The 26,884-nt window shown below is 45.7% G+C and overlaps 2 protein-coding genes across 2 annotated transcripts in view; one reads left to right on the top strand and one right to left on the bottom strand.

Annotated features, from left to right (window-relative positions):
- The window catches only part of CUNH1orf74 (chromosome unknown C1orf74 homolog), a 127,009-nt gene that overhangs the window by 50,030 nt on the left and 50,095 nt on the right, over nucleotides 1-26,884 (bottom strand). The gene's annotated exons all lie outside the window — the stretch shown is intronic.
- Hsd11b1 (hydroxysteroid 11-beta dehydrogenase 1) lies at nucleotides 1,745-26,869 on the top strand. Its single transcript, XM_041635305.1, has 6 exons — nucleotides 1,745-1,934; nucleotides 2,619-2,749; nucleotides 3,438-3,549; nucleotides 3,659-3,844; nucleotides 24,323-24,466; nucleotides 26,362-26,869. The coding sequence occupies exons 1-6, from the start codon at nucleotides 1,850-1,852 to the stop codon at nucleotides 26,577-26,579; spliced, it is 876 nt and encodes a 291-aa protein (XP_041491239.1). The 5' UTR covers nucleotides 1,745-1,849; the 3' UTR covers nucleotides 26,580-26,869.

Here is a 26,884-nt window from a genome sequence, read left to right as displayed (position 1 = left end):
AGATGAGGCTAAGACATGGGTCTTATTTCCTCCCCGAAGAGAAGAAAAAGGAGTCCAGTCTGCCATGTGTCTTGGTAACATAAGGGCTTTTCTAACCCAGTCGTCAGCCTGGCGGTCCTGACAACTGAATGCAGCTCCTACTTACATTTCAGCCTTTCTATTTTGGTTTACTGCGCCCTCGGCTCCGGCTCTCCACTGTTCTCAAACCCTATTGTCTTCCGGAAGCAACCCTCACAGCTGTGGCCTCTGTTGACAAATTGTTTCTCTCCTCTGGGCCTTAAATTATTTTCTCTGAAGTGAAAAGTCACTGGATATTTCCAGAGACTCTTGGGGTCATCATTTGGTTTCTCGGAACTCTGAGTGGTTCCAGTCTCTCCCACCCTCTGCCCGCAGCCCCGTCTCAGAGGACTCAGTCTTGACACTACAACTTCCCTGCAGCTCTACTGTAACTCCCAGAGTCGAGGATTGCCTTGGTACTGGGGTGGCTTTCATGGTTTGGATAGTTGGTTTTACATAGAAGAATGTAACAATGACAAGTCTTAAATTCTTTAATAAAATCTTGCTGCAGATATACAAAGGTCGTTATTTCTGTCTTGTCATGATAATCAGTTCTTTATGTCTGGGGTGTCTCCCCTCTCTATCCTTCTCTTGGATCATTTTTACCTGGGGCCAGGATGTTCTATGCTAATTTTGCTTCACACATAGGACCTTAGGACTACAGTCCTGAAATCCCCACTATTTAAGAGGCCGAGGCAGAAGGATCACAAGTCTGAAGCCACAGAGCAGGTTCAAGGCCAGCCTGGGCAATTTACAGAGACCCAGTCTCAAAGCAGAGGTAAAAAGAAGGTTTGCACTGTGGCTTACAGGGGAGCAGGCTGGCCATAGCCAGGAATAGTTGGGATCTTCTGGGCTAGCCTCTTCTTCCCAGCATCCTCTGTGCCCCATGCTCCTCCCTAGTATTTGCATAACCCAGTTTAACAACCTGCTGTCTTTCTTCCTGTTTTGGCACCCACCGTCCCCTCTTTATTCTCTGTTAAAGTAATAAGGGTACGTTCCGTTGCACTTGCCTAAGAGTCTTGAACTGAGCTTGGGTTTCCCGCCATCTGGGTCTGGCTCAGTTGCAACTTCCCTTTGATGTTGTAATGCCTTTTCATTGAACTCGAGTGTGGCGTTTATATGGCTTGTTTGCTTTAATTTTTTTTCTCCTAAGACATGCACATTTTTTCTTGAGCTTATTTTGCTGTTTTGTGCTGTTACTTTTAATTGCTTCTGACTAGGGGTTGGGGCTGAGGATGAGATTTGGCTTGAGTTTGCCTCTGTTTGGTATTACTCACACACGGCCCCCCCAAAGTCCCACATTCTTAGGAACTCTTAGGTGCGTATCTCTCTCTCCTCCCTCTTCTTCTCTCTCTCTCCTCCCTCTTCCTCTCTCTCTCTCTCTCTCTCTCTCTCTCTCTCTCCCTCCCTCTCTCCCTCTCTCAATCTGACAACCCACTCCTGCGAGGCCACTGATGCCGTATGCGGAGGACGTCAGTAGGAGATGCTCAGGATCCCAGCCCTGCACAGTCATGAGCCTGGCCATCTGGAACTTGCCTCTTACTCAATGAAATGGAGTAAACATTGTCCATTATGAAATCCACCACGCAGGCTGCCAGAGACGAATGGGATCCCACCCAAGGCCAATCGCTGCTCTGACAGGGAAGTTGGCTGGTGCTGCCTGAGACTACTCCAGCCTCCCCCGTCCCTGATGTCACAATTCAGAGGCTGTTGCCTGCCTGGGAAGTTGTAGAAAGCTCTACAGGTTTTCTCTGTGTGTCCTACAGGGCTCCCTGAGCCAGGTCCTTGTCTGATGGCATTCCTGAAAAAATACCTGCTACCCATTCTGGTGCTCTTCTTGGGCTACTACTATTCTACAGTAGAAGAGTTCAGACCCGGTGAGTACCAATGTGTCTCTTTCGGAGGCTTAAAACAGAGGGGTGCTGGAATGTTCCTGAGGATCTAACTGAGTTCTTCATCCCTAAGTCACTGGGAAGGAGGGAACCCTAATGTGGGTCTGTAACTCTGTGCCCTCCAACTACAAGCTGGGCAAGAAGGGGTATAGAGGAGTAAGCCACACAGCCAAGTAGGCCTTGCTTCGCTTGGCACCCAGCTTGGAAAGCAATTTCAGACCTACAGAAGTGAGACCCGCAGCTCAACTGGAGATAGCTGTGCTCGTGGAGAAACTGATATCTGAGAGGCCAAAATAAAAAATCAAAGGGGTTATGAAGTTGATGACTAAGCAGAAGGGGCTGAAATCTCTGTGAACACATTTTTGTGATGCCTTTTAAAATTCCCTTTCAATTTAGCAAAATTGAAAATCATGCTGAAAGTGTCAAACTCGGGCAGTTTAGCCGAACTCTGACCTTTCTGGCCTTGTCTCTGTGCTGTCTGCACATGGAGATTTTTCAGAAGAATGGCAGGAAGATTCGGCTCTGGACATCCAGGCCAAACCCGACTGAAGCGCCTGTTTATGAACAACTCCAAGTGTTGCTTCAGTGGTTGACATTGTGAGGCAAACTGATCAGTATGGACAGTGAGACAAGGCTTTGGGGGGTACTCACAGCCTTTGTGGTTCCCAGAAATGCTCCAAGGAAAGAAAGTGATTGTCACGGGGGCCAGCAAAGGGATCGGAAGAGAAATGGCCTATCATCTGTCGCAAATGGGAGCCCATGTGGTACTGACCGCGAGGTCAGAGGAAGGTCTCCAGAAGGTGAGCTTTCTGTACCCACATAAGTAAGTGTGCCCTCCTCCCTCGTGGCTCGTTCCTGATATACAGGCACAGATACTCACAGCAATATAGGACTGCTGCTTTTAAGCTTACAAACACACATGTGCGTGCATTTACACTTGCACGCATGCACACACACACACACACACACACATGCATTCATGCATGTGCGCAGTGATAGCCACAGAGTTCTCTGGTTGCATATGTTCACAATCATACCTGTTCACACACATTGCTCATGGACCTGTACAGATGCATACATTTGGGGACTGAGATTCCTGTACCTGTTCATGCAATTATGTTGTCATGCCCCATAGACTCGCAAACTTGAAAGTTCTAGGTCATACCAACATTCATAAGCCCCACTCTATCTCCATAGAAACCTGCTCCCACGCCCATAACGCATTTTGAAACATCTGTTCATAAACTCTGCAGAGATGAATCATGGACTCAGGCTCTAACACAACAATGATTTATCCTTTTAAGATCTGTCAGAGAACAATGATCATCTAAGACTATTTAAGAAGCCCTCCCCAAATGCATGCACACACACACAGCTTCTTTTCTAAGCAGCTCTGTGAGCAAACTCTCATGTAAGCCCCAGTTACTCCAAAACTACACATGAAAGCCCACAGCCAAGATGGCGACCATTTCTGCTGTGTCTCTGTAGGTGGTGTCTCGCTGCCTTGAACTCGGAGCAGCCTCTGCCCACTACGTGGCTGGTACTATGGAAGACTTGGCATTTGCAGAGCAGTTTGTCCACAAAGCGGGAAAGCTCATGGGTAAGACTCCCCTTCCCTTTTCCTCCTCTGGTCTTAGAGTGTTTCAGGAATGGGAAAGGAACGAGATGGACCCCGAGTGGTCTCTCTCAACCCAGGCATCTCTCTGCAGGTGGATTGGACATGCTCATTCTCAACCACATCACTTACTCCCCTCTGGGTTTCTTCCGTGGTGACATCAACTCCGTGCGCAAAGCCATGGAGGTCAACTTCTTCAGCTACGTGGTCCTGAGTGCTGCAGCCTTGCCCATGCTGAAGCAGAGCAGCGGCAGCATTGCTGTGGTCTCCTCCGTAGCTGGTGAGTGCATGGGGCGAGGGTAGACGCTGAGAACAAAATAACGCCAGGATTACGCTAGGTTCTGTGACAAGGCAAGGTGATGGTATGCAAAAGCCAATAGAACACAAACAGGGGCACTCAGGAGGGACTCGGGGTGTCAACTCTGCAAGGGACACACTGAGGAACGAGTGGCCCCCAAAGTAAGGATGGGTCAAGGTAGACTGCAAAATCCCTGAGAGGAACCCACAAAAGCAGCAGTCCAGGATGCCCCAGGGAAGCCTGATGTGTGAGCCATGCCTGGGAGAGGACAGGGACAGGAAGAGCCGCTGGGGCACAGCAGTCCTGTCTCTTCATAAGAGAGACCTGGTCATACTGGATGGGAAAGACTTTGCTTCCATCATAACCAAAAGCCACAGGGTGGCCAGGTCAGTGGAGACAAAACAGAACTAAGAATAAATCACCTTTGGGACATACGGTAAGATGGTGAGCTAGGGGAAACGAGCTGAAGACTAACTATGGAGAGGAAAATTGTTCGAGAACAACCTCCCTAATCTGCGACCCTTTAATGCCGTTCCTCATGTTGTAGTGACCCCCAACCATGAAATTATTTTGTTGTTACTTCATAACTGCACTTTTGCTACTGCTATGACAGCAATGTAAATATTTGATGTGCAGGATATCTGATACCGTGTGGTACAGGACTGGGAGTGCTTGTCCAGCATGCACCAGCCTTGGTGTTAGTCCCCAGTACTGTGGGGAGAGGGCTGGGGTATCAGTGTATGCTGAGTACATTCTTCTAAACCTCAATCTGTAGCGTTAAAAATGAAATCTAGTCTGAGCTTGGTGACACACGCCTTTAATCCTACCACTTGTGAGGCTGAGGTAGGTGAACTCGGGGACAGCCTGGTCTACAAAAGGAGTTCTAGGCCAGTCTAGTCTATATAGTAAGACCCTGTCTCAAAAAGAAAAAAGGTGATATTTAAACAGGTTAAGATATGTGCAAAGAAATGATCTCACAGCTAGAGCGCAGTGGCATGGAGGGAGGTCCCCAATGTCTTCCATGGTGACAGCATCCAACATCACTGAGAATCTCTAGAGATGAGGATTCCTCCTGGACTCAGGGCAGAAGTCCTACATGTTTGCTGATTAGTAGAGGCGTGATTGAAAGATCAGAACACAGAGATATAAACGAGCCTTATAAATGTAGTTCTTATATAAAAAACTAATGAGCTAGGAGACCATGGACTGTTAAATAGTTCGCGAATGTCAGTTCCCCTTGAAATGAACAAGGCCGTCCATCGGTGTGGTAAAGCAACTTCCTTTCTGGCCCAGGAAAGGCCTGCCTGGTAACTGGATAAAGGGACAGTGTGTCTGTGTGATTGATATGCACCCCCGTGCCTCCAACCAGCACAGACTCAGGCCCCTCCTCGCCCACAGACATGCTGGGCTGGAAGCAAAGGGGAGCTTCCAGATGCATACTGAGTGGGAGGGTGCTGGGCACATCCCCAGCGAGTCCAGCACTGGCCAAGGTCATGGTGTGGGTGGCTCTAATGGTTCCCTATTCCGGACATGAATGGAGACATACAGTCCCAGCAAAAGCTGCTTCACCTTTGCCTAGAGAACATAACCTTTACAGTGTATATCATCTACATGTGCTTGGAGGAGCACAGGTCACTGTAGACCCTAAGGGTCTGATGGAATTCTGACAACCTGTGTTTCTGGACATCACATGCATGTGCAGAGTGACACTTAGTACCTTCCATGGGCTCAAGGAGGTAGAAATAGGGTTGTGCAGGGCTCCCTGTGTCTGTCTTCTGTGCAGCCCAGAGTTCAGCCTTCTTGCTTTAAATCACATCTCTGAATTTACAAAGTAACTTCTCACCCTCACAGAAGAGCATTGTGTTCCGTGGTGTGCATGTGTGTAGTGCCTATGTAATGTACAAGTGCATGCATGCCAGAGGCTGACATCAGGTGCCTTCTCTAATCCCTCCCCACCGTCCTTTTTGGAGGCAGGGTCTCTCACAAGAACCTGGAGCTCACTGATTTGGCGAGACTGGCTGGCCAACAAGCCCCAGGGATCTCCTGTCTCCTCCTCCACAGTGTTGGGGTTTATAAACGTATGCTCGGCTTTTTTCTAATGTTGTGGTGGGGACCTGCACTCAGGGTCTCATGTTTGAATGGCAAGCATGAGAACTGACGGAGCCATCTCCCCAGCCCTGGTGTCTTCTTCTAAGCCATCAGGGAGTGTGTTTAGTTATCTTTATTTCCAAAACTCTGAATCTCACAAACATCTCATTAAAGAGCACACTGATGCTGAGGTCAGAAGAAAGAATACACTGAGTTAGAGTTCTAATCACTTCCAGTGCGTTTCGTTTTCTCGCTGAGTAACAACATGGTACAATCAACTTTTTCCTAATGCATTTCTGGGCATTACTTCACACTGTACTTCTTTCTTCAGGCTTGGCTATGCCCTTAGTTCTCTCAGAGATGGTGCTGATGCTTGCACCCACAGCTCAGCACGTTTTCTGGCCCAACTGAACAAGTTCTTGTCTTTATCACAGACTGTTACATTAATCAGTCTCCCCTCTTCCCACCCTGGTCTCTTAAAACCTAAGTATAGCTCCTATAACTGAGGCCTTGAGCAAATCTAAACTCATTTTCTACTATGAACAGCCTAGGGTAGGCAGCCAAGGCTGGGAGGATAGCCCTTACCCCATGAAGCTATACAGCAATCAGCCGAGTCAGTACTACCAATTCTGTGGTGTTATGTTCATCTCCATGTCCAAGAAGGTTTACTGTTATGTCTGAATTCTAGCTACAGATAATGAAGGACCCATTATAAAACCTGTAACCCATTGGCCACAGCAGGCTGCAGATGGGATCTGGTCAATATTCAACCAAGTTTCAGGGTTTCTCCTTCTACAGAAGAACACAAATTTTGCTGAATCACTCCCCCCCACACAACCCATGCCTGGAAACAGATAAGAGCAGAAAAAAATGATCCAAGCATGCCTGTAAATCACAGCACTAAGACACTGAGGCAGGAGGATTGCCACGAGTTACAGGCCATTCTTGGTTACAGACTGAAACTTGGTCTCGAAAAAAAAAAAGAAAGGAAGGAAGGAAATGGAAGGGAAGGAAAGGGAAAAGGAAAAGAAAGAGAAAAGAAAGGCTACAAGAAAATGTCCTCCCACACCCATTCTATTATAGTCAAGGCTGCCACATGAGTAAACCCCGACCCCGCCACGAAACATAGTGTAGAGCACAGGCAGGAAGGAGGAGGAATGGAAAAAGCATGCCCAACTGGTATTTCTGAAACTGAGAGCTAGTACCTAAATTTTACTTTAAAAAAAAAATCACTGGCTTTGAAGAAAACACTAAAAAATATGTGGGAAGAGTCTACCTGCCCTTGGGTAAAGTGACACCTCTGTTTTGCTCTAGAAGGTAAAGCTGATTCCACTTTTGAGTCCCTTGGTTCTATGGGCTCCATAACTATGACCCATTGTGCCAATCACATGCATGGCATAGGAACTGGTATCTCTGTGGCTTTTCCAGTCCTCCTTAATGTGTGGTCTCTCTGAGGAGTCAGGGACAAGTCCATCATCTCTCCCTCCATCCTTTGCTCAGCTCCCTAAATCTGTCTATCCCCATGTCACGGTCTACCCCATGTATGTCACGGTCTACCCCATGTATGTCACGGTCTACCCCATGTATGTCATGGTCTACCCCATGTCACAGTCTACCCCATGTATGTCACGGTCTACCCCATGTATGTCACGGTCTACCCCATGTATGTCATCGTCTACCCCATGTCACAGTCTACCCCATGTATGTCATGGTCTACCCCATGTATGTCATGGTCTACCCCATGTATGTCACGGTCTACCCCATGTATGTCACGGTCTACCCCATGTATGTCATGGTCTACCCCATGTCACAGTCTACCCCATGTATGTCACGGTCTACCCCATGTATGTCACGGTCTACCCCATGTATGTCACGGTCTACCCCATGTATGTCATGGTCTACCCCATGTATGTCATGGTCTACCCCATGTCACAGTCTACCCCATGTATGTCACGGTCTACCCCATGTATGTCACGGTCTACCCCATGTATGTCACGGTCTACCCCATGTATGTCATGGTCTACTCCATGTCACGGTCTACCCCATGTCACGGTCTACCCCATGTATGTCATGGTCTACCCCATGTCACAGTCTACCCCATGTATGTCATGGTCTACCCCATGTATGTCACGGTCTACCCCATGTATGTCACGGTCTACCCCATGTCACAGTCTACCCCATGTATGTCACAGTCTACCCCATGTATGTCACGGTCTACCCCATGTATGTCACGGTCTACCCCATGTATGTCATGGTCTACCCCATGTTACAGTCTACCCCATGTATGTCACGGTCTACCCCATGTATGTCACGGTCTATCCCATGTATGTCACGGTCTACCCCATGTATGTCATGGTCTACCCCATGTATGTCATGGTCTACCCCATGTCACAGTCTACCCCATGTATGTCACGGTCTACCCCATGTATGTCACGGTCTACCCCATGTATGTCACGGTCTACCCCATGTATGTCATGGTCTACTCCATGTCACGGTCTACCCCATGTCACGGTCTACCCCATGTATGTCATGGTCTACCCCATGTCACAGTCTACCCCATGTATGTCATGGTCTACCCCATGTATGTCACGGTCTACCACATGCCACGGACTACCCCTTGTTACAGACAGTCTTTTTTTTTTAGTTGTTTTTATTGAGCTCTACATTTTTCTCTGCTCCCCTCCCTTATTCTCACTTCCCCTTCTACCCTCTCCCATGGTCCCCACACTCCCAATTTAATCAGGAGATTAAATCTACTTTCCATGCAGATTAGATCCATGTATGTCTCTTTTAGGGTCCTCTTTGTTGTCTAGGTTCTCTGGGATTATGATTTGTAGGCTGATTTTCTTTGCTTTATGTCTAAAAGCCACTTATAAGTGAGTACATGTGATAATTGTCTTTCTGGGTCTGGGTCACTTCAGTCAATATGTTTCTTTTTCTAGATCCAACCATTTGCCCACAGATTTCAAGATGTCGTTATTTTTTCTTCTGTGTAGTGCTCCATTGTGTAAATGTACCACATCTTCTTTATCCATTGTTTGGTTAAGGGGCATTTAGGTTCTGGCTATGACAAATAATGCTGCTATGAACATAGTTGAGCACATGTCCTTGTGGTATAATTGAGTATCCTTTGGGTATATACCCAAAAGTGGTATTGCTGGGTCTTAAGGTAGGTTGTTTCCTAATTTTCTGAGAAATCACCATACTGATTTCCAAAGTGGCTATATTAGTTTGTACTTCCACAGCAATGCAGGAGTGTTCCCTTTACCCCACATCCTCTCCAGCATAAGTTGTCATCAGTGTTTTTAATCTTGAACATTCTTTCAGGTGTAAGATGGAATCTCAGCATTGTTTTGATTTCCTTTTTTCTGATGGCTAAGGATGTTGAGCATTTCCTTAAGTGTCTTTCAGCCATTTTAGATTTCTCTGTTGAGAGTTCTCTGTTTAGGTCTGTACTCCATTTTTTTAAATTGGATTATTTGTTCTATTGATGACCAATGTCTTGAGTTCTTTGTGTATTTTGGAGATCAGCCCTCTGTCTGATATGGTGTTGGTGAAGATCTTTTCCCATTCTGTAGGCTGCCATTTTGACTTGTTGGCTGTGTCCTTTGCTTTATAGAAGCTTCTCAGTTTCAGAAGGTCCCATTCATAGGCAGTCATTTCAGTGCGCCAGAGAAATTTAAACAAATCCTCTGTCTTCACTCCATTCTGAAAGGTTACCTTTGGAAGTTGTTTTCTCTCTCTCCTTCCCTCCCTCTCTCCCTCTCTCTCTCTCTCCACCTCTTCCCATCCACAATATTCCAATATTACTAACCATAAAGCTAAGAATAAGCACCTGAGAAGATATAAATGGACAGATACAAGTTATTCCATATCAAGGAAAACAAAGGAAGAGCTTGAACTGAAACCAGCCATGATAATAAAGACTGGGTTTCTTAGAACAAAATGAAAATACATTGAAAGAACATTGAACCTTGTTAGTATCCTCTAAACACTTAGACTTTCTTTCAAAGCTCCTTAACTGTTGTTTTTTAAAAGGTTAACTTTTATATATCTCTGGATGGATGGATGGATGGATGGATGGATGGATGGATGGATGGGTGGATGGATGGGTGGATGGATGGATGGGTGGATGGGTGGGTGGATGGATGGGTGGATGGGTGGGTGGATGGATGGATGGATGGGTGGGTGGATGGATGGATGGATGGATGGGTGGATGGATGGATGGATGGGTGGATGGATGGATGGATGGGTGGATGGGTGGATGGATGGATGGATGGGTGGATGGGTGGATGATCCTGTCCAAATACATTTGTTCTCTGACTTAATCAACTATCCACAGTGATTTTAGCAGTGTTTTAATTTAGTTATGCAGTACTTCAGGCACACTGTCAAGGTTAAATATCCCCCACGTCAGTACATTAGCGAGAATGAAATCACTTGTTGGACTGTAACTTTTGAGTCAGCTGAGAGCTGCCTGTGTGGTCTAAACCGAGCTCAAGAATTTAACAGTATAGTGCGGGAAGGACAAAACAGGTTTCTCAACAGCAGGTTTCTCAGCTAGCAGGACTCAGAATCTCCATGATGTTTTGCATAGAGACAAGAATATACAGATGCTAATCTCATGCAGCTCTGCTACTATGGCTTCCAGAAAGGAAGCTGGCTCCTCAGTGTGATACTGTTGCTCGGGATGGTGGTGGGGAGCCAGGGGCGGTGTTAAAGGGTGTGGGCACCAGAGTAGGAAGTCACTCACCCCTCACCCAACTACTTCTGATGGCTCTAAGAAAATGATCGCACATACCTTTCAATCCAATAAACCCAGAAGTAGTTGTCAAGATGAGTGGAAACATTTATGGTGTATTCTGGAGGCGGAGTGTTGTGGGAGTTTGAAAGCATGTGTGTAGTAGCTAGAGCATCTGCAGGGCTTGGAGGAATGCCATGGAGGTCAGAGTGGAACTCGCTGAGGACCTAAAGGCTCCAGGAGTCACTGGAGATGGACTTTAAGGCACTGCACTTGGGCAAGACCTGAAGGACTGAGGCAGTACCCCTTGAATTATGAATCGTGTCTCGTCTGCCACTGAAAGGAGACAGGGAGATCTGAAATCAGAAAGTCTCTCTGATGAGAATAGCAACAATGTTTGCAGGTTAAGGACAACATGTTACCCATGGTGACAGCTTCCAGTTTTCCCTTTACAAGGCTGGGTGGCCTGCCTGTGGTGACACATTCCTGCAAGCACAGACCTTGGGAGGTGGAGGCAGGGTGTGGACTCTGCTCTGAAACACTGTGAGTTCCAAGGTCAAAAAAAAATGAAAAGTACTTTGGAGCTGCAGCCCTCAAAGCCGCCTCACTGCTGGCCTTGACTTTATTCAAAGTCACTTCTAGGTGAAAACTTCAACCTCCTCATCAGAGGTGAGGGGCGCAACGGTGCTGCCAGCAAAGACATCTTATTGGAGGCACACAAATAGAACGCTAAGGCTTAAAGACAGAAGATGCTGTGCCTAAATTAGACTCAACACAGATGTGTATTCATTTTGTTTAAAATCTGGCTCCTGAATTTCTCAACAAAACGTATGCTGCAAAATAAGACTGTCCTCAGAAAGGGAGCACAGAGGGAAACAAGTAAATGCTGAGATGAATTCCTCATGAAAGATTAAGACTAGAAGGCAAGAGCAACAGGAAAAGCAAAACCATCGACATTTAAAGTTATTTCTATGATAGAAGAGTCATGGTACGCACACAGGGAGAATGAAGGCTGTGTTAGAGCTGCAAACAGAAGTTAGCGGTGGCCTTGAAGCCCCCGCACAATCCCACAATTGCAGGGCTCTGAAGAGACTGGCAGGACACCACAGCTCACGGCTCTCCTGACTGTCCAAATGCTCCAAAACAAACTTACTGCTTGCTTTGGCATTTTAAAAATACTATAAGGGTCACAGGTAGTAGTACTAATAACCCTAGTACTCAGAAGGCTGAGGCAGGAGGACTATGTGTTTGAGACTCTGGGAAGGACTTTTAAAGTTTGAATTGTTTTATATTGCTACTAACATGAGATTTTGGGGGTGAACAAGAAAGGGAAGGTTGTTGTTTAATAGAGATGTTTTTGTGTGTCAAGTTATACTTGTCTCAAAAAAAAAATCAGAAAACCAAAAATTATGGTTCGAGTCGTAACTCGGCAGAGTGCTTTTCTTCTATTCAGGAAGCCCTGGGTTTCACCCCCAGCACTGCACAATGCAGGTGTGGGCTGCATGCCTGTGAACTTAACCGGAGGATCAGAACTTCAGAGTCACTCTCTGCAGCACAGGGAGTATCAGGCCAGGCTAGAAACCGACAGAGAGAGAGGGGGGGGGGGGGGAGAGAGAGAGAGAGAGAGAGAGAGAGAGAGAGAGAGAGAGAGGAGCCTGTGCCTGAACTAATGGTTAGTTTTTGATAGATTTGCAGTTCTCATCTGAGTGGAATATGTGATAAGTGGAACAATGGCCCACTTAAATGGAACATTTGAGGTCATCTGTATGCATTACCGAACTGCTTTAAAATGACAGAAGACTGAGCATTTAAAATAGAAAAGAATAAAGCCCAATGATGAACAATAACATAACAAAAAAATGGATCCTATTCTATTACATGCCACAGAAAACAATGAGTTCATGATTGCATAATCACATGAATAAACAAATGGAGAGAGGAGGCGTCTCCCCCACATAATGGAAGGCCAAATGATAAACACAAAAAGCAAGAAGGACACTGGAGAATCTCCAGTTAGCAACCATTATGGTAATCATTCATCGAGGACACATTAATGAATGTTAAAACCAGAGGGCGAAGGTTTAATAACAAACAGAATTTGCATTAGTCTCAAAGTGCTACCAACTTACAAAAAAAAAAAAACAATGAAGTCAATTGTCCAAAGAACTTGAAAAGTTACTTCCCCAAAGAAGATATTTCAAATGTCCAATAGAAACATGCAAAGGTATTCAACATCTCTAACCACTAGTGAAACTCCAAGTATAAGGAGGCACCAGCCCATACTCATTAGTGTGTTGCTATCACAACAGGCAAGGAGGCAGAACGGCAGAAAGAAAAAGGAAGGGAAGCAGAAGAAAAAGATGAGGAAAGAGAAGTGCGGAAAAATTGGAAGCCCTGTATAATAGTCGTGGAAATGTAAAATGGTACAGCTGTGTGGAGGGAAAAAAACACAGCCGCTCCTCAAAACATTTGGAGATAGCATTGCCACGCAATCCAGCGGCTCTCCTTTTGGGTAGATACCCAGGGTTAGCATCGGTCTTAGAGATTTGAAAACAGCTAAAACGCAGGAGCAGCCCAAGCATCCACAAACCCATGAGAGCATGACGAAACGGGGATGGTGTGCAGTCCTAACCTGGAGGAAATCCTGACATACAACACAGTAAGGCAGCTAAAAATAAGAAGTCAGGTACTGAAAATAGAGTAGTGTCAGCCAGGCTTAGGAGAGGAGAAAACGGGAGTTATTGTTAGATGAGTGCAAAGTTCAGTTTCAGCATAAACAGTTCTGGAGATGATAGTGAAGCTATTGCACAACAGAAATGTGCCCTGATGCCACTGAACAGTGTGTTTAAGGATAGGCAATACACTTTCGGGGGGGGGGGGGGAACACCTAACATAATTACTGATTGCAGGGGAAAAGAGCAGTTCCATGCTAGATAAACCTCACTGTTCCTCTTGAGTCCAACGACTCCTGCTTAACATCACCAGCCACAGAACGGACCAGAACCACGTAGAAATCTGGTGGGATGGGATGTGAAGAACATAGAATTACTCCTGAGACTACCAGAACTGCATAGTTCAAATCAAATCACTGCCAGAATATTAGACAAATCCAAATGGCAGGACAGTCACAGGAACTGTGGTGGCATATGTCCAATGTCCAGCTTCCCAGAAAGGAAAAAAATTAACAACCTGATTGGTAGCATCTCTATATTGTCAAATAGTCCCATGATTGTCATAGCCTGACATCACCTTGCTTGCAAAATTTGTAAACATTGAGCCGTAAGTTCTTGTTACCTGGCAAAAGCCAGGCACAGAATATCGGCTGGTACAGGATAAGTACCATGAACTTCAAAGGACACTGAAGAATCGTTTCAAATAGAAGTGGACTGAGAAGTCCCAGCATGCAATAGAACTTGTGTTTTTTGGGATGTTTTTGCTATGAAGGATATGGTGGAATCAAGCCTTGGCACCCCATGGGGGTCTGTGGACTATATACCAAGAACCCATTGCATTCCTGAAATGGGTTGGATGGCGACCCCTGGAAAGACATCCATATCCTAACTCTATGAACCTATGGATATGACCTTATTTAGAAGGATCTCTGCAGGTTTAATTGGATGAAGGCTCTTGAGCTGGAATGACCCTGAATAAACCACGTGAGCACTTAATCCAATCATAAGCACCCCATAAGAGTCAGGGGACAAAAGGAAAGAGGGGCCACATCAAGACACACCCTCAGAGACTAGAGCAGAGGCTCCACCAGCAATACTGACGTCCAGGGAGGATTCTCTCTTGGAGCTTTTGAAGGGATCATGGTCTTTCCGACTCATTAATTTCACACGTCTCCAATTCACAACTGTGAGAATAAATCTTAGCTATCTTAAGCTACCCGCTCCATCACTAGTTCTTACAGAAGCCCTGAGAATTGAGTGAATGACTTCCTTCAGTGTTATGCTTGTATTGTGAACAAGTAGGAAGACATGAACACTGGCATATTCAAGGTGGTAGAACATGGGGTCAGCACTGACCTCTGTTGTCATGGAAGCCATGTGTGGCAATACATGCCTATCATCCTAGCAGTTGGAAGAAGAGGAATCAGGAGTTCAAGAGTTCACCCCCAATACAGAATAGTCTGAAGCCAATGTGAGCTGTATGAGACCCTGTCTAAGGCCAGTGTGAACTGTATGACCCTGTCTAAGGCCAGTGTGAACTGTATGACCCTGTGTAAAAGAGGCTGGGGGAAAGAAATCCCTTTTGTGTACAGTGTTTCAACTTTACGAAAAGTTGGACATTATTTTAAAAGAAAAAGGTATTCTCCATCCTAGGAACCCAGTAAGATGTAGGAAGTGTGGGAGTGGAGACTTTGGGGGTTTACTTTGGGGCTTTTTGGTGAAGTCTCTGGAAAACACTCTCATTCCATCCCCAGTGGTTCCCAGGCAAACTTCAGTCTGACCTCTCTTGCCTTCCATAACCAGCTGCTTTGCTGGATTTTCAGATGACTTCAATTTCAAGGGCAAATTTTTAACTGCTGTAGCTGAATGCTCAGAAAGAAAAAGTTATAATGAATTAAAAAGCTTCATTCCTGCCCTTCTTCAGACTTTAAGAGGAATCCAGGCAAATTAATCACAATCACTTGCTCCCCACTGGTAGAGCAAGCTCCTGCTTGATGTCTACCGTGTTTCCATGGCCTGAGCGAGAAATTCGCCTAGACCCTGCACTCCAAGCTCCCCTTTTATCTCTGGTGTTCAGCTAACAAGTCTGTGTGCACAGCTGCAGAGCCTGTCTGCCAGCTCACTCTGACTGTTCTGCAGTGACTGGAACCTAGTGTTTGGGGGACAGATCTAATCACGGGCGTTCTGTTCCATTTACATCTGCCCTCAGACATGGCAGGCTCCTTGTCCTATGTTTTGCTTCATAAAATATGGTCACCACAGCTCTCTTTGTGTCTAAATCTTCCTGGAAAAGAATCCACTGCATGTGTGTGTAGGTGTACGTGTGTGTGTGTGTGTGTTCTGCTGAGGTTTTTTTGCTTTGTTTTGTTTTGTCGGTTTTGGGGTTTTTTGTTTTGTTTTGCTTTGTTTTTCAAGACAGGGTTTCTTTATATAACACCCCTGGCTGTCCTGGAACTTAAGACAAGGCTGGCCTCATACTCACAGAGATCTGCCTGACTCTGCCTCCCGAATGTAGGGATTAAAGACAAGTGCCACCACCCACCAACCGACCAACCCTCTTATTCTGTTGTTTTGTCAACCAAAACTTGACCTTGAGCAAAATGCTCAAAGTCTCCTCAGACCCTCACTTATTGCTGCCTGGAGGACCAGTTTCCTTTAGAACAGGGCTCAAAAGGAAACCATGGAGTTGACCAATACTAGACTTTTTTATCTGAGGGAAAAGGACTCACACACTCACTTGATATTTTCCTTCTTTATTCTCTATTCTTCTCTGTTCTTTTTCGTGTTCTTTCTGTGTTCTTTCTACTGTATACTTTTTTTCTACAACTTATACACCCCAACAAAGTTTTTTGGGCAATATAGAAATTATAATATGGTTACATTCTGTTTTTCAAGTGAATGATTACAATGATTTAAAAATAGCTGCATGTTTTCCATATCCCTTACATGATTAAACATTTTACGTATTACAGGTGAAAACAAATTATCCCAAGAATCTGCATATATTCATACCCAAGAAACTTGTTATAGATTAACTGTGTGGGCAAGAAGGTATTCTTCTCAGTTAGGTCTTTTACTGGCAGGCTACATTTTGCAGTTACAAACAAAAGGCCAGTTACTTTATTACTTATCTTGAAAGGTGTAATCTTATAAAGAATCTTCAAGGAATCACAAACCTAAGCTTTTATACATAAAAAAGAACCAGTTAGCTCTACTTTAAATCTTTAGGGTACGTACCCACTAACCAATAGTCTTTTATATCAGGAGACTGATAGCAAAAATGGGTACAAGGAATTAATCACCTTTGGCTATCAACCAGTCCAAGCAAGAAAAGTGCATCAAATAGTAAAAATTGGATTGTTTTGTTCTTGTTTCCTGACCTTGAAGAGATCTGTATTCAACTGTGTGTCCTTCTGAAACTTTATTTTTTTTCAAATTTCCTTTGTTTATCTTTTTTTTAATTAATTTATTTATTTATTAAAGATTTCTGCCTCCTCCCCACCACCGCCTCCCATTTCCCTCCCCCTCCCTTGATCAAGTCCCCCTCCCTCATCAGCTCGAAGAGCAATCAGGGTTCCCTGACGTGTGGGAAGTCCAAGGACCACCCACCTCCATCCAGGTCTAGTAAGGTGAGCATCCAAACTGCCTAGACTCCCCCAAAGTCAGTACGTGCAGTAGGATCAAAAACCCATTGCCATTGTTCTTGAGTTCTCAGTAGTCCTCATTGTCCGCTATGTTCAGCAAGTCCGGTTTTATCCCATGCTTTTTCAGACCCAGGCCAGCTGGCCTTAGTGGGTTCCCGATAGAACATCCCCATTGTCTCAGTGTGTGGGTGCACCCCTCGCGGTCCTGAGTTCCTTGCTTTAAATTATCTTTTTGGATTTTTTTACCTCAAAACTACGTGATAAAAACATACTAGTCTAACTTTAAGTTATTTTTAAAGCTTTGTTTCATCTGTTATGCACTCTGAAACCTGTGATCACATCTCCCAACATTAAGGTTAAAAGAAATTAAACCAGCTGGGCTACCGGGACTCAGTTATTTTTCTTAATCATTAACCTAAGCCACAGTGTGTACAGCTCCTCAGTAGAAACCCATGTGTCCTAGCTGTGTGACACGTCCTTGTGTTTGTTTTTATCACCAAAACTCTATTTAAACTAATATGATTTATAATCAATTATACAGTAGAACATAAGAATAAATCATCTTCATCATAATCCGCAGGTAGACGCACCCAGGGAAATCTCCCCACACCCATTCACACCCTGTCAGATACCAGAGAAAGATGGCAGCGACAGACATGCTGGGCTCTGTGCTCTCAGGGCCTTGCCTGTCTGAGACTGACGGGTTAGACAGTTTCCTCTCAGTGGGCAGACACCTTGAACTTCAGTTGCTACCTGCTGCCCCTCTGGCAGGGCCCCCAGCACTCACTGTGACCCTGTTCCAAGCCTCTGAGAATGAGTTCTTCACATATCACCTCCTTTAATGAGGTTCTGGTTCTGGCAAGGTTCTGCTTGGCAGTTAGACAAGAATCTTCTATGGGGTGTCATTGGGAACGATGTGACCCTTCCCTCTACTGCTGTGCAACCCCGTTCTGTGGGAACCTGTCCTTCCCGGAACATGCGTGGCCTGGTGACTCTGATGTGATCGAGCCCTATCTCTGGCGGCTCCGGGTCTCACGAATAGTCTCACCTGGCTAGTAAAATGTCGAGACCTATGTAACTTAACTTTAGCAATTGTCTTTCCCACGCAATGCTAAACAGTTTATGTGAGGAAACCTCCCCATCTGCATCTAGTAAAATATATTAAGACATTTCCAAAAGCTAGGAAGGGCAAAACTCCTTGGAAAATCCAGATTCTTTTCATTTTCTTTTGGGACAGGGTCCTGTGTAACCCAGGGTACCCTCCCACTTGCTGTGTAGCTGAGGAGCCTGGTTGTTGCATGGATGCCACCGTAGATGGTTTATGTGGTGTATTACCTGGGATAGGAAATAATTGTGAATTAAATGCCCGATGTCGTGAATGTGCTGGGGGCGGGGAGGCTGTCTTTTCTTTTTCCTGCTTTTGTGATCGGCCCCAGCTTTTCTTTTATGAGCCTCTGGCTCACAACTGTTAACCACAATTCCTAAGTCAACCATCTCTGGGGGGAAAAACAAAACAAAACTGAAAGCTCTGAAAAATCAAGGGTTTCCTCTCTGCAATTAAGCTGACCTGAAGTGAGACCTACTTATCTGTGTCTAAGTGTGGCAATAACAGCATTGGCTCCCCCAGGTACCTCCAGCTCCTCCAGGCCGTGGCGGGTGGAGGAGGGCAGGGTATGCACCCTTGTCACCTCCTCAAATCCAGACACTTTCCTGATTGTCACAGCACACCAGGCCTAAGAGTTTTAGCTGTGTGCTTGGTCCCCGAGCATTTTAGGTGCATACTTGGTCTTTGGTGTGGAAGCTGCCTGAGGTTTGCTGCTGTTTCTGTGCTCAGAGCTGCCCTGCTCCTTCCTCCTCCAGGTGGAGTTTCCTGGTAGAATGGTCCTGAAGACTCCTTTAGATTTAGAGCACATTGGCCCGTAACAAACCTGTCTGAGCTTGAAAGAGACTTAACGACTGGGAACTCTCTGCAGATCTGCCCCCACCCCACCCCCGAGCTCCCTCGTGATTTCTTTCATAGTCCTAGGCCAGCTTCCACAGACTTACGCAACCATAGCTATCCTGCCCCCATCTCCACCCTCAGAACCCACCACAACTATGGTTCATAAACAAACTTCACTTCCTACAGAATGTCCAACACCACCCTCCCTCCAGAGCACTCAAGAACCAGGGGAACTGAAGGCTTGAGCCCTGGGGTTAACTGGCTCCAGCCTGATCCATGTATGCGTAGACTTGAGTTTGAGAACTGTTTATTTTAACAGAGATCAAAGGTGAGCTGTGAAACCCAAAAGGCAGGATGCGTTTATAATAGATGTCAGTAGCAGGTGAAGCCACAGTAGACACAGCAAAGGGGAACCCCATGCAAGCTTTTTGTCATATGGCTAATAAGTGTTCTGCAATTTTCACCGAATCTTGACCCTTGCTTAATATTTTTTTCTATATTTAAAGGCACCTTATAAACCAGATGGGATGGTTAGTGTTAGCTGTTGTCTTGATAGAATCTAGAATTACCTGGGAGATGAGCATGTCTGTGCAGGATTGATCATATTGACATGGGCTGTGGGTGGGAAAATTCCCTACCAGGACTAATATTGTGGACTGCACAGTTGAGCACCAGCATGCCTGTGTTCTTCTGTCTCTGATTCTTGACTCCGGATTCAATGTGACTGGCTGCCTCAAGTTCCTGTCACACTTCCTAACATGAGAGACTGTAATCCGAACTGAGAGCCAGAACACACCCCTGCTCCTTCGTGTGGCTTCTGTCAGTTTCATCGCAGCGACAGAAAAACAAAACAAGATCCTGTATGTGATGCTGTGACTCCTTCCCTGCCTCTCTCCTTTCTCCTCTCCATCTCTTTTCTCACTTCCTTCCTTTTCTCTTGAAAACCACTCTGGATGCAGCTCTGGGCATGTGGATATAACCTACAGCTTGTTAAAAGATGGGGCATGAGATAGAGGGAATTTCATGAACAAACCAAAAACAGGCCCTGCATGGCTTCTTGTTTCTATAGCTCAATCGTTAACACCCAGGAATAAACACATCAGTTGCCACAGTCTGTATCCTCATTACAACTAAGGAAGGTATAGTAGGTGACAAGAGACTGTCTCCAGAAGAAATGTCCCCTGGAAACCTGTGAGCATAAACTTACCTGAGCAAGGGTCCTCAAAAATATAACTCAGATATCCAGATGAAATCATCTCCAATTCTCTGAGTGAGCCTAACTCCAATATCAAGAGGTCTTGTAGAGACACAAAAGAGAGAGGAATAGGAATAAGAATGTGCACAAGGAAAGTGAAAAAGCCAGGATCAAGGTATCTATGTGAGGGGCTGGAGTCCACACCTGGGCTTTGGTCAGTGAGCTGTGGGAGGAGGGATTATACCATCAGTTTTCAACCTGTGGTGGGTCAAAGCCCTTGGGGTGTGGAACGACCCTTTCACGGGGGTAGCATATCAGATATTTGCATTATGATTCATATCAGTAGCAAAATTACAGTCATGAAGTAGCAACAAAATAATGTTATGTTTGGGGTCACCCCAGCATGAGGAACTGGGTTCAAGGATTGCAGCATTAGGAAGGTTGAGACCCACTGTGACCATATCATGCTTGTGGCAACTGATTTGTTATGGTGCCCTAGGAAGCAAATCTACAAGGCCAAGAGTGACCAACCTGTGTGTGTGACTTCGCCTGTAATCTGGAAGTGAAAATAATCCTAGTAGTCATAAAGTTTGTCTGTTTGGGACTTGAACATCAGACCAAAGAAAACTTCCCCGACACAGAGGGTTTGGAACTGTTTTTAGCACGTGATTCCTGGAAAATGTGGATATAAAGAACAGGGGCCCAGTAATGGCAATCATAATAAAACCATAATAATCATAATAATAAAAGAAAAATAAAGGAAACAGTAGAGGAAACATCAGAGTGTAAGAGTGGCCCATGAAAAACAGATCTGAGTCTTGTTTGTTTTCACCAACCTTTCAACTTTGAATAATTATTCAGCCTTTGAACTTTAGAATGAGATATACAGATTAAAAAAAAAAAGTTAGCAACTATTTAACCTCAGCCCCTGCAGCTGCTGTGCGCCACACCTCTGCCCTTGCTAACTCACCCTTTTTCCTATCTGAACAGTGGCTCTCTGTCCGGGCCTTACATAACTTGGTTTTTTAGCTCAAAACCAAGTGGCCGTAATTAGAATCCACTGTCATTTATTTCACTTTCTTGAAAGGAGCCATGGCATGAGTTTAAGCCGGTGTGCACATTGTCTGTGGCTGGACCGCCCTTTAAGACGAGGAGAGGGATCTATTTGAAGAACGTGCACACAGAAGGGCGAGGTGGTTGTCTCCAGCACCAGGCAGCTTTCCCGAATTAAGTGTCTCTTGAGATGGAAAACTCCTGCTTCCCTTTACTGTGTTATCTTACTTTCCACATATCCTCTCTAATGTGGTTTGCATTGATTTATGATGGTGGCATTTTTCCACTCCTCTGAGTGAGTAGCTATTTGTCCCAACATGATATTCTGAATAGCTCATACATTTTTTGCTGATTTGAATACTAATTCTGTTAACGGCAACAGCATTCTCTGAGTGCCTTCTCAAGAGTCACAGTCTATGCTAAGCATATTACGTGGCTATTTCAGCTTTATGATGGTATTATTCACAAACTGTGGCTAGGAAATGCAGCGAGCTCCCTGACCAGCAGGAAGGAACAGCCACCAGACGAGGATTCTTCTCAAATCACACTTTATTGGAGCCTCTTGGTTGTAGGGAGAGCAGAAAGCAAGGGGCAAGGGGCTCTGAACTATAGCTGCTTATATAGGGAGTCTGCCTAGCAACTTTTGATACTTTGATACTTTAACTATTTTTCTGGAGACCCACCAGCAGGAAAGAAAGCAGGGGAACATCCCTGTCAATTACAGACCAGGATGTTCCCCTGCCAGTCAGGGGAAGTATGGGCAGCTAGATCACAACAACTCACCCTGTTTTCCCGTGGAAGAACTGCAACCCTAATATGGAGTTATCTATCAAGCGAGGCTGGGGCCAAATGCCATCTTGTAATGGCAGCTATTCAAATCGGCTCCCAGCAAGGAAATGCCATGCTTGGGATTTATATTCATGCTACCTGTTCCCTAAAGTTCACATTTTAATCAAAAACTATTCCTATAAATATTTTGGATCTAATTTTGGCCTAAACATTAACTGAAATTATTGATGGAATCGGAGTTCCTATGTAGGGTGGGCTTCACAGATGACCCAGTTCAAGCTGTGTCCCATGATCCTCGTGGCTCTGCTTGCCTCCCCGTATGGTTTCCCACTCAGCTGCAGCAATTCTAACCCCATATGAATGCTCAAAGTGTCCATCAGGAGAGAAATAGGACCCCTAGTCTTAGAAGCTTCCAGGAGGGAAAAGAACTTTCTGAGCCGCTCAACAAAAAGTTCCTTGTCTCATTGGTCCAAACTGGGTCACATGCCCATTCCTGTAGCAATCCTGGGTAAAGGGGTGGAGCCTCAGCGATGTCAGGTTCCTTCTCTCACGTGGTCTATTCATAACAAGGTCTGAGTCCAGCTCTCAAGTGTTGAAAGTTAAAAACAACTGTGGGCTAAGCAAATGAGAAAGTTAAGTCAGGGCTGTCTGCTGGTGATACGGAGCTGGTGAGGCCACTCCAGGCCACCGTGTCTCCCCTGTGACTCTGCACCGCCTTCTTCAACGTGTGCCTGCTACCTCACCGTTCAAGGAGCCATGGCTATCACAGCCACCTTCAGACACCTAAGAAGACAGAATGGAAGGCAGAGACTTCCTTCTGCCCCTGTGTGGAGCTGAGCCGCTCAGCAATAACGGGCAGTGAGGACTGTGAGGCACCCAGTTCACTCTGGATAACTGTGTGCCCACGATAGGAACTGGGTTCCGCTGCTATGAAAGAGGCGTACTGAGAGATCGGCAGTACCCCGGCTGGTAGAAACACGCATTTGTTAGAGGGTCTAGGACTGTCAGAGAAGCAAAATGTCTGCCTGCTGTCACTCAGGGCTAGCGCTTCTGCTGGCTGCTGTTCCTAAGGGTTAGTGCTTTTGCTGGCTGCATGTCACATTCTCTCAGACGTCTATGATTGTTATAATTTTAGAAGAAAAATGAGTACTGTTTGGAGACACATCACATAATCCTGGGTCTCTGTACTATATCCCTTTCTCTGGATTGCTGATTGTTCACAGTGATGCAGATACCAAGTGGCCAGATATATTTCAGCCAGGTTAACTGCTCACTAAGCAGAACAGTTAACCAACCCTCTTTGGAGGAATGAGACAATTCCAGAGGACTCTGCGATGCGTCGCTCAGTTTCCAGAATACAAGGAGAAAGTGTTACACGTTCAAGAGAAGGGAAGCTGTCCGCAAAAATGGACCCTGAACTGGCTCCACCTCCAGAACTAGCAGACAAGGATGTCATAGTCTGTCTATCAGTGTTCAGAAGTACACACATTCTCAGCTCATGTCTGTTCTACCCACAGAGCATGTGAGATGCTCACCCTAGTATGTCTATGTTCGCCTCAGAAGACCAGAATAGGTCTTGACTGAAGTGATGGAAGCTCAGGTTTTGTGTAAAACTGAAACACAGGTGTTTCATCCCCCCCACACACAGAGAGAAAACAGGCACTGAGCTGGTCCGCCAGGATCAGCACTGGAGGCAGCAGCTGTAAGAACACATGGCTGTCTTGAAGCCCAGCTCGCTGCCTCTCATTGCCTAGCATCTCTTCCCAGTGACGTCTCTTTTGCAGCTCACCCTGTACGCTATTGGTCCTGCCTCAGTTACCGCTCTATTGTGGGTGAAGAGACACCGTTACTAAAGCAACTCTCAAAATAAATTAATTAATTAAATTAAAAAGCATTGAATTGGGAGTTTGCTCACAGTTTCAGATGGTTAGTCCATTATCACCATGGTGGTGCTGGAGAAGCAGCTGAGAGTTTTAATCCTGAGGATCCGATGGGTGGGGCGCAGTGGGCCTGGTGTGGGCTTCTGAAACCTCAAAGCCCACCCCCTTCAACAACACTGCTCCAACAAGGCCACACCTCTTAAACTTTTCAAGCATTTCACCAACTGGGGACTGAGCCTGTGGGGAGGGGGCATTCTCACTCAAACCACCAAACCTCCCTTCGGAAATGTAATGCCCTGGGATAATTTAGGGTCTAGTGAGAAACTGAGACTCAGTGGGCAAGGAAGGAGACCCCTCAGTGGTTGCCAGCCTCCCCCCCGCCCCAAGTCAAGCCCTGCTCTGTCTGAGGACAAACTGGATCCTTATTTAAAAAAACTTCTTTCTCTTGTCATTTAGGGAAAATGGCCCAGCCTTTGATTGCTCCCTACTCGGCAACCAAGTTTGCTCTGGATGGGTTTTTTTCTACCGTCAGACAAGAATACTCACTAGCCAAGGTCAACGTGTCCATCACTCTCTGTGTCCTTGGCCTCATAGACACAGGTAAGGAAAGGAACAATGGCCTTAAATTGGTCCGTCAGCTTTACCATGTAGAAAAAGGGTTTTGTCCTTCTCAGAAGTACATTAGAATGCATCAGAGACCACAGCTAGAAGCCTCAGGCCCATTGTTTAATCAGGCACTTTGGTCACTGGTGGAGCCTAGTCCATTTGACCCTCCTTTCTATTCTGAACACCATACTCAGGATATTCTACCCTGAGCTCCTTATGCCTACACGAACTCCCCATGGTCATTGTCAATGAATAGAAGACACTAAACACCTGTGTCCTTTTCTTGCTGGACCCATCAGTAAGGAGACAGAGGTTCATGAGCCCCGCAATGTGATACACTGAGAGACACTCCTTAGAAACAACAATTAGTACTCATCAAAGAATCAAGGCCATGAAAATCAAAAAAGAAAGAAAGGAAGGAAGAGAGAGAGAGAGATAGAGAGAGAATGTAGTTGGAAGGCTGCGGGCTGCGTTCCTGCCGCCCGGCTCCCTGCCGCCTGGCTAGCTTATACCCCGAAATAACAACACACAAACTGTATTCATTTAAGCACTGCCTGGCCCATTATATCTAGCCTCTTCTTGGCTAACTCTCGCATCTCAACTAGCCCATTTCTAATAATCTGTGTAGCATCACGAGGTTTGGCTTACTGGGAAGATTCTAGCCTACGTCCATCTTGGGCTGGAGCTTCATTGCGTCTGCCTTGGAGAGGAGAGGCATGACGTCTGCCTAGCTTCCCTTCTTCCCAGCATTCTGTTCTGTTTACTCCACCCACCTATGTTCTAACCTATCAGGCCAAGCAGTTTCTTTATTAATTAACCAATGAAAGCAACAGATTGATATATGACACTCCCACATCAAGAGAAAGAGAGAGAGAGACACACAGAGAGAGAGAAAAGAACCTTCACAGACTAAGAAAAAAATGGAGAAATTAGTCCTGAGTGTGCTCCTGGACACAATCCCAGAGCATAAAAGGGGAAACTAGTTTAAAAAAAAAAAGCCAGTGACATTGTGCTGAATCTACTAGATCTACGGTACTCATTTCTGGTTATTACACGGGGCTATGCGTGATATTCAGGAAAGGTGAGGTACCTACAGGAACAGTGAGTTCGATATTTACACATTTATCTAGAACATACATCTAGGGCTGTGAGAAATGTCTGCTTCAGGAGTGATGGATGATCTAGGCTGTAGCTCCATTGTTAGAGTGCTTGCCTGGTACTCGTGTGGCCTGGGTGTGATTCTTAGTCCCACATCACTGTGTGTGGTGGAACACACCTGTAATCCTGGCACTCAGGAGGTAGATCCAGGAGGATCAGAGAGTCAGAGTCATTCTCAACTATATATTGAGTTTGAGGTCAGCCTGGACTACACAAAAAAAAAAAAAAAGGACTAAGTAGTGAGAACAGAACTGGAAGTCAAATAGCGTGGAGAAGAAGGGAGGAAAGGTGTGCCTGAAGGGCATGACAACGGAGGAAGACAGAATAATTTCTGCCAGCTCCTTCTCTGCAGCTGGGTCAGGGCTGGGACAGAGCCAAAGCTTGGTTCCACTCTTCCCATCTGGAAAGCAGAGGGTCACAGTCTCACCACATTCTCCTTTGCCATCCACATTCTACACCAGCTCCTTCATCTCACTCTGCACCCCCCATGTGAGTGTGTCACCCCAACCAAAGCACCCAGAGAAGAGCATCTGGACCCCCAAGCTGTCATCTCCACTGCCCCACAGACCCTTTGCCCACACTTGGCATATCCAGTTGACCAAGTGTCCCCCAGAGGGCCTGTAGGGCTCAGACATGGGCACACAGTACCTAACAGTTAGGGGTCGAGGAGTCTCCGTCACCTAAGCTTCTGCTAACCCTGAATAACTCCAGTCTTTTCTGTGGTCCCACAGAAACAGCTATGAAGGCAACCTCTGGCGTGTTCACGGCCGAAGCCGCCCCCAAGGAGGAATGTGCTCTGGAGATCATCAAGGGAACGGCTCTGCGGAAAGAAGAAGTATACTACCACAAGTCGAGCTGGGTCTCTCTCCTGCTAAACAACCCAGGAAGGAGGATCATGGAATATTTGTCAATAAGGAATTATAACTTGGAGAGATTTTTTGAAAACTAGGAACTCCTGAAGCCTAGTGAGAGGCCTTGGAACAGTCCTGCCTGATATTCCTGGAGATACAAAAATCATGGGGCGCCCATCACCCTGAGAAGTCCCTTTCACACTTGCACAGACAAATCACTATGGTAAATGTCACAAACCACTTTGGAGCCGGCAGTCGTGAACCTGATAGTAAGCACGGATGTAACTACAAGGTAGTTATATCAACTTTACCTCATGTAGAATGATATAATTGTGCCTAATATCACATTAAATATAATAAAGGTAATGTCTACTTTATAAATGTAAAACTGGTAAATATAAAT

This window comes from Microtus oregoni, unplaced genomic scaffold, assembly GCF_018167655.1.
Source record: "Microtus oregoni isolate MIOR12 unplaced genomic scaffold, Mior012 000047F_ref0000412, whole genome shotgun sequence".
Taxonomy (NCBI): domain Eukaryota; kingdom Metazoa; phylum Chordata; class Mammalia; order Rodentia; family Cricetidae; genus Microtus; species Microtus oregoni.
The sequence above is the reverse complement of the archived record's forward strand: the minus strand, read 5'-3'. Positions and strand labels throughout refer to the sequence as shown.

Bases quoted from the DNA above. Each gene is read 5' to 3' on its own strand.
- Hsd11b1 (XM_041635305.1), top strand. From the start codon at position 1,850: ATGGCATTCCTGAAAAAATACCTGCTACCCATTCTGGTGCTCTTCTTG. The intron at 1,935-2,618 runs GTGAGTACCAAT...TGTGGTTCCCAG, and splicing joins AGTAGAAGAGTTCAGACCCG to AAATGCTCCAAGGAAAGAAA. The intron at 24,467-26,361 runs GTAAGGAAAGGA...GTGGTCCCACAG, and splicing joins CCTTGGCCTCATAGACACAG to AAACAGCTATGAAGGCAACC.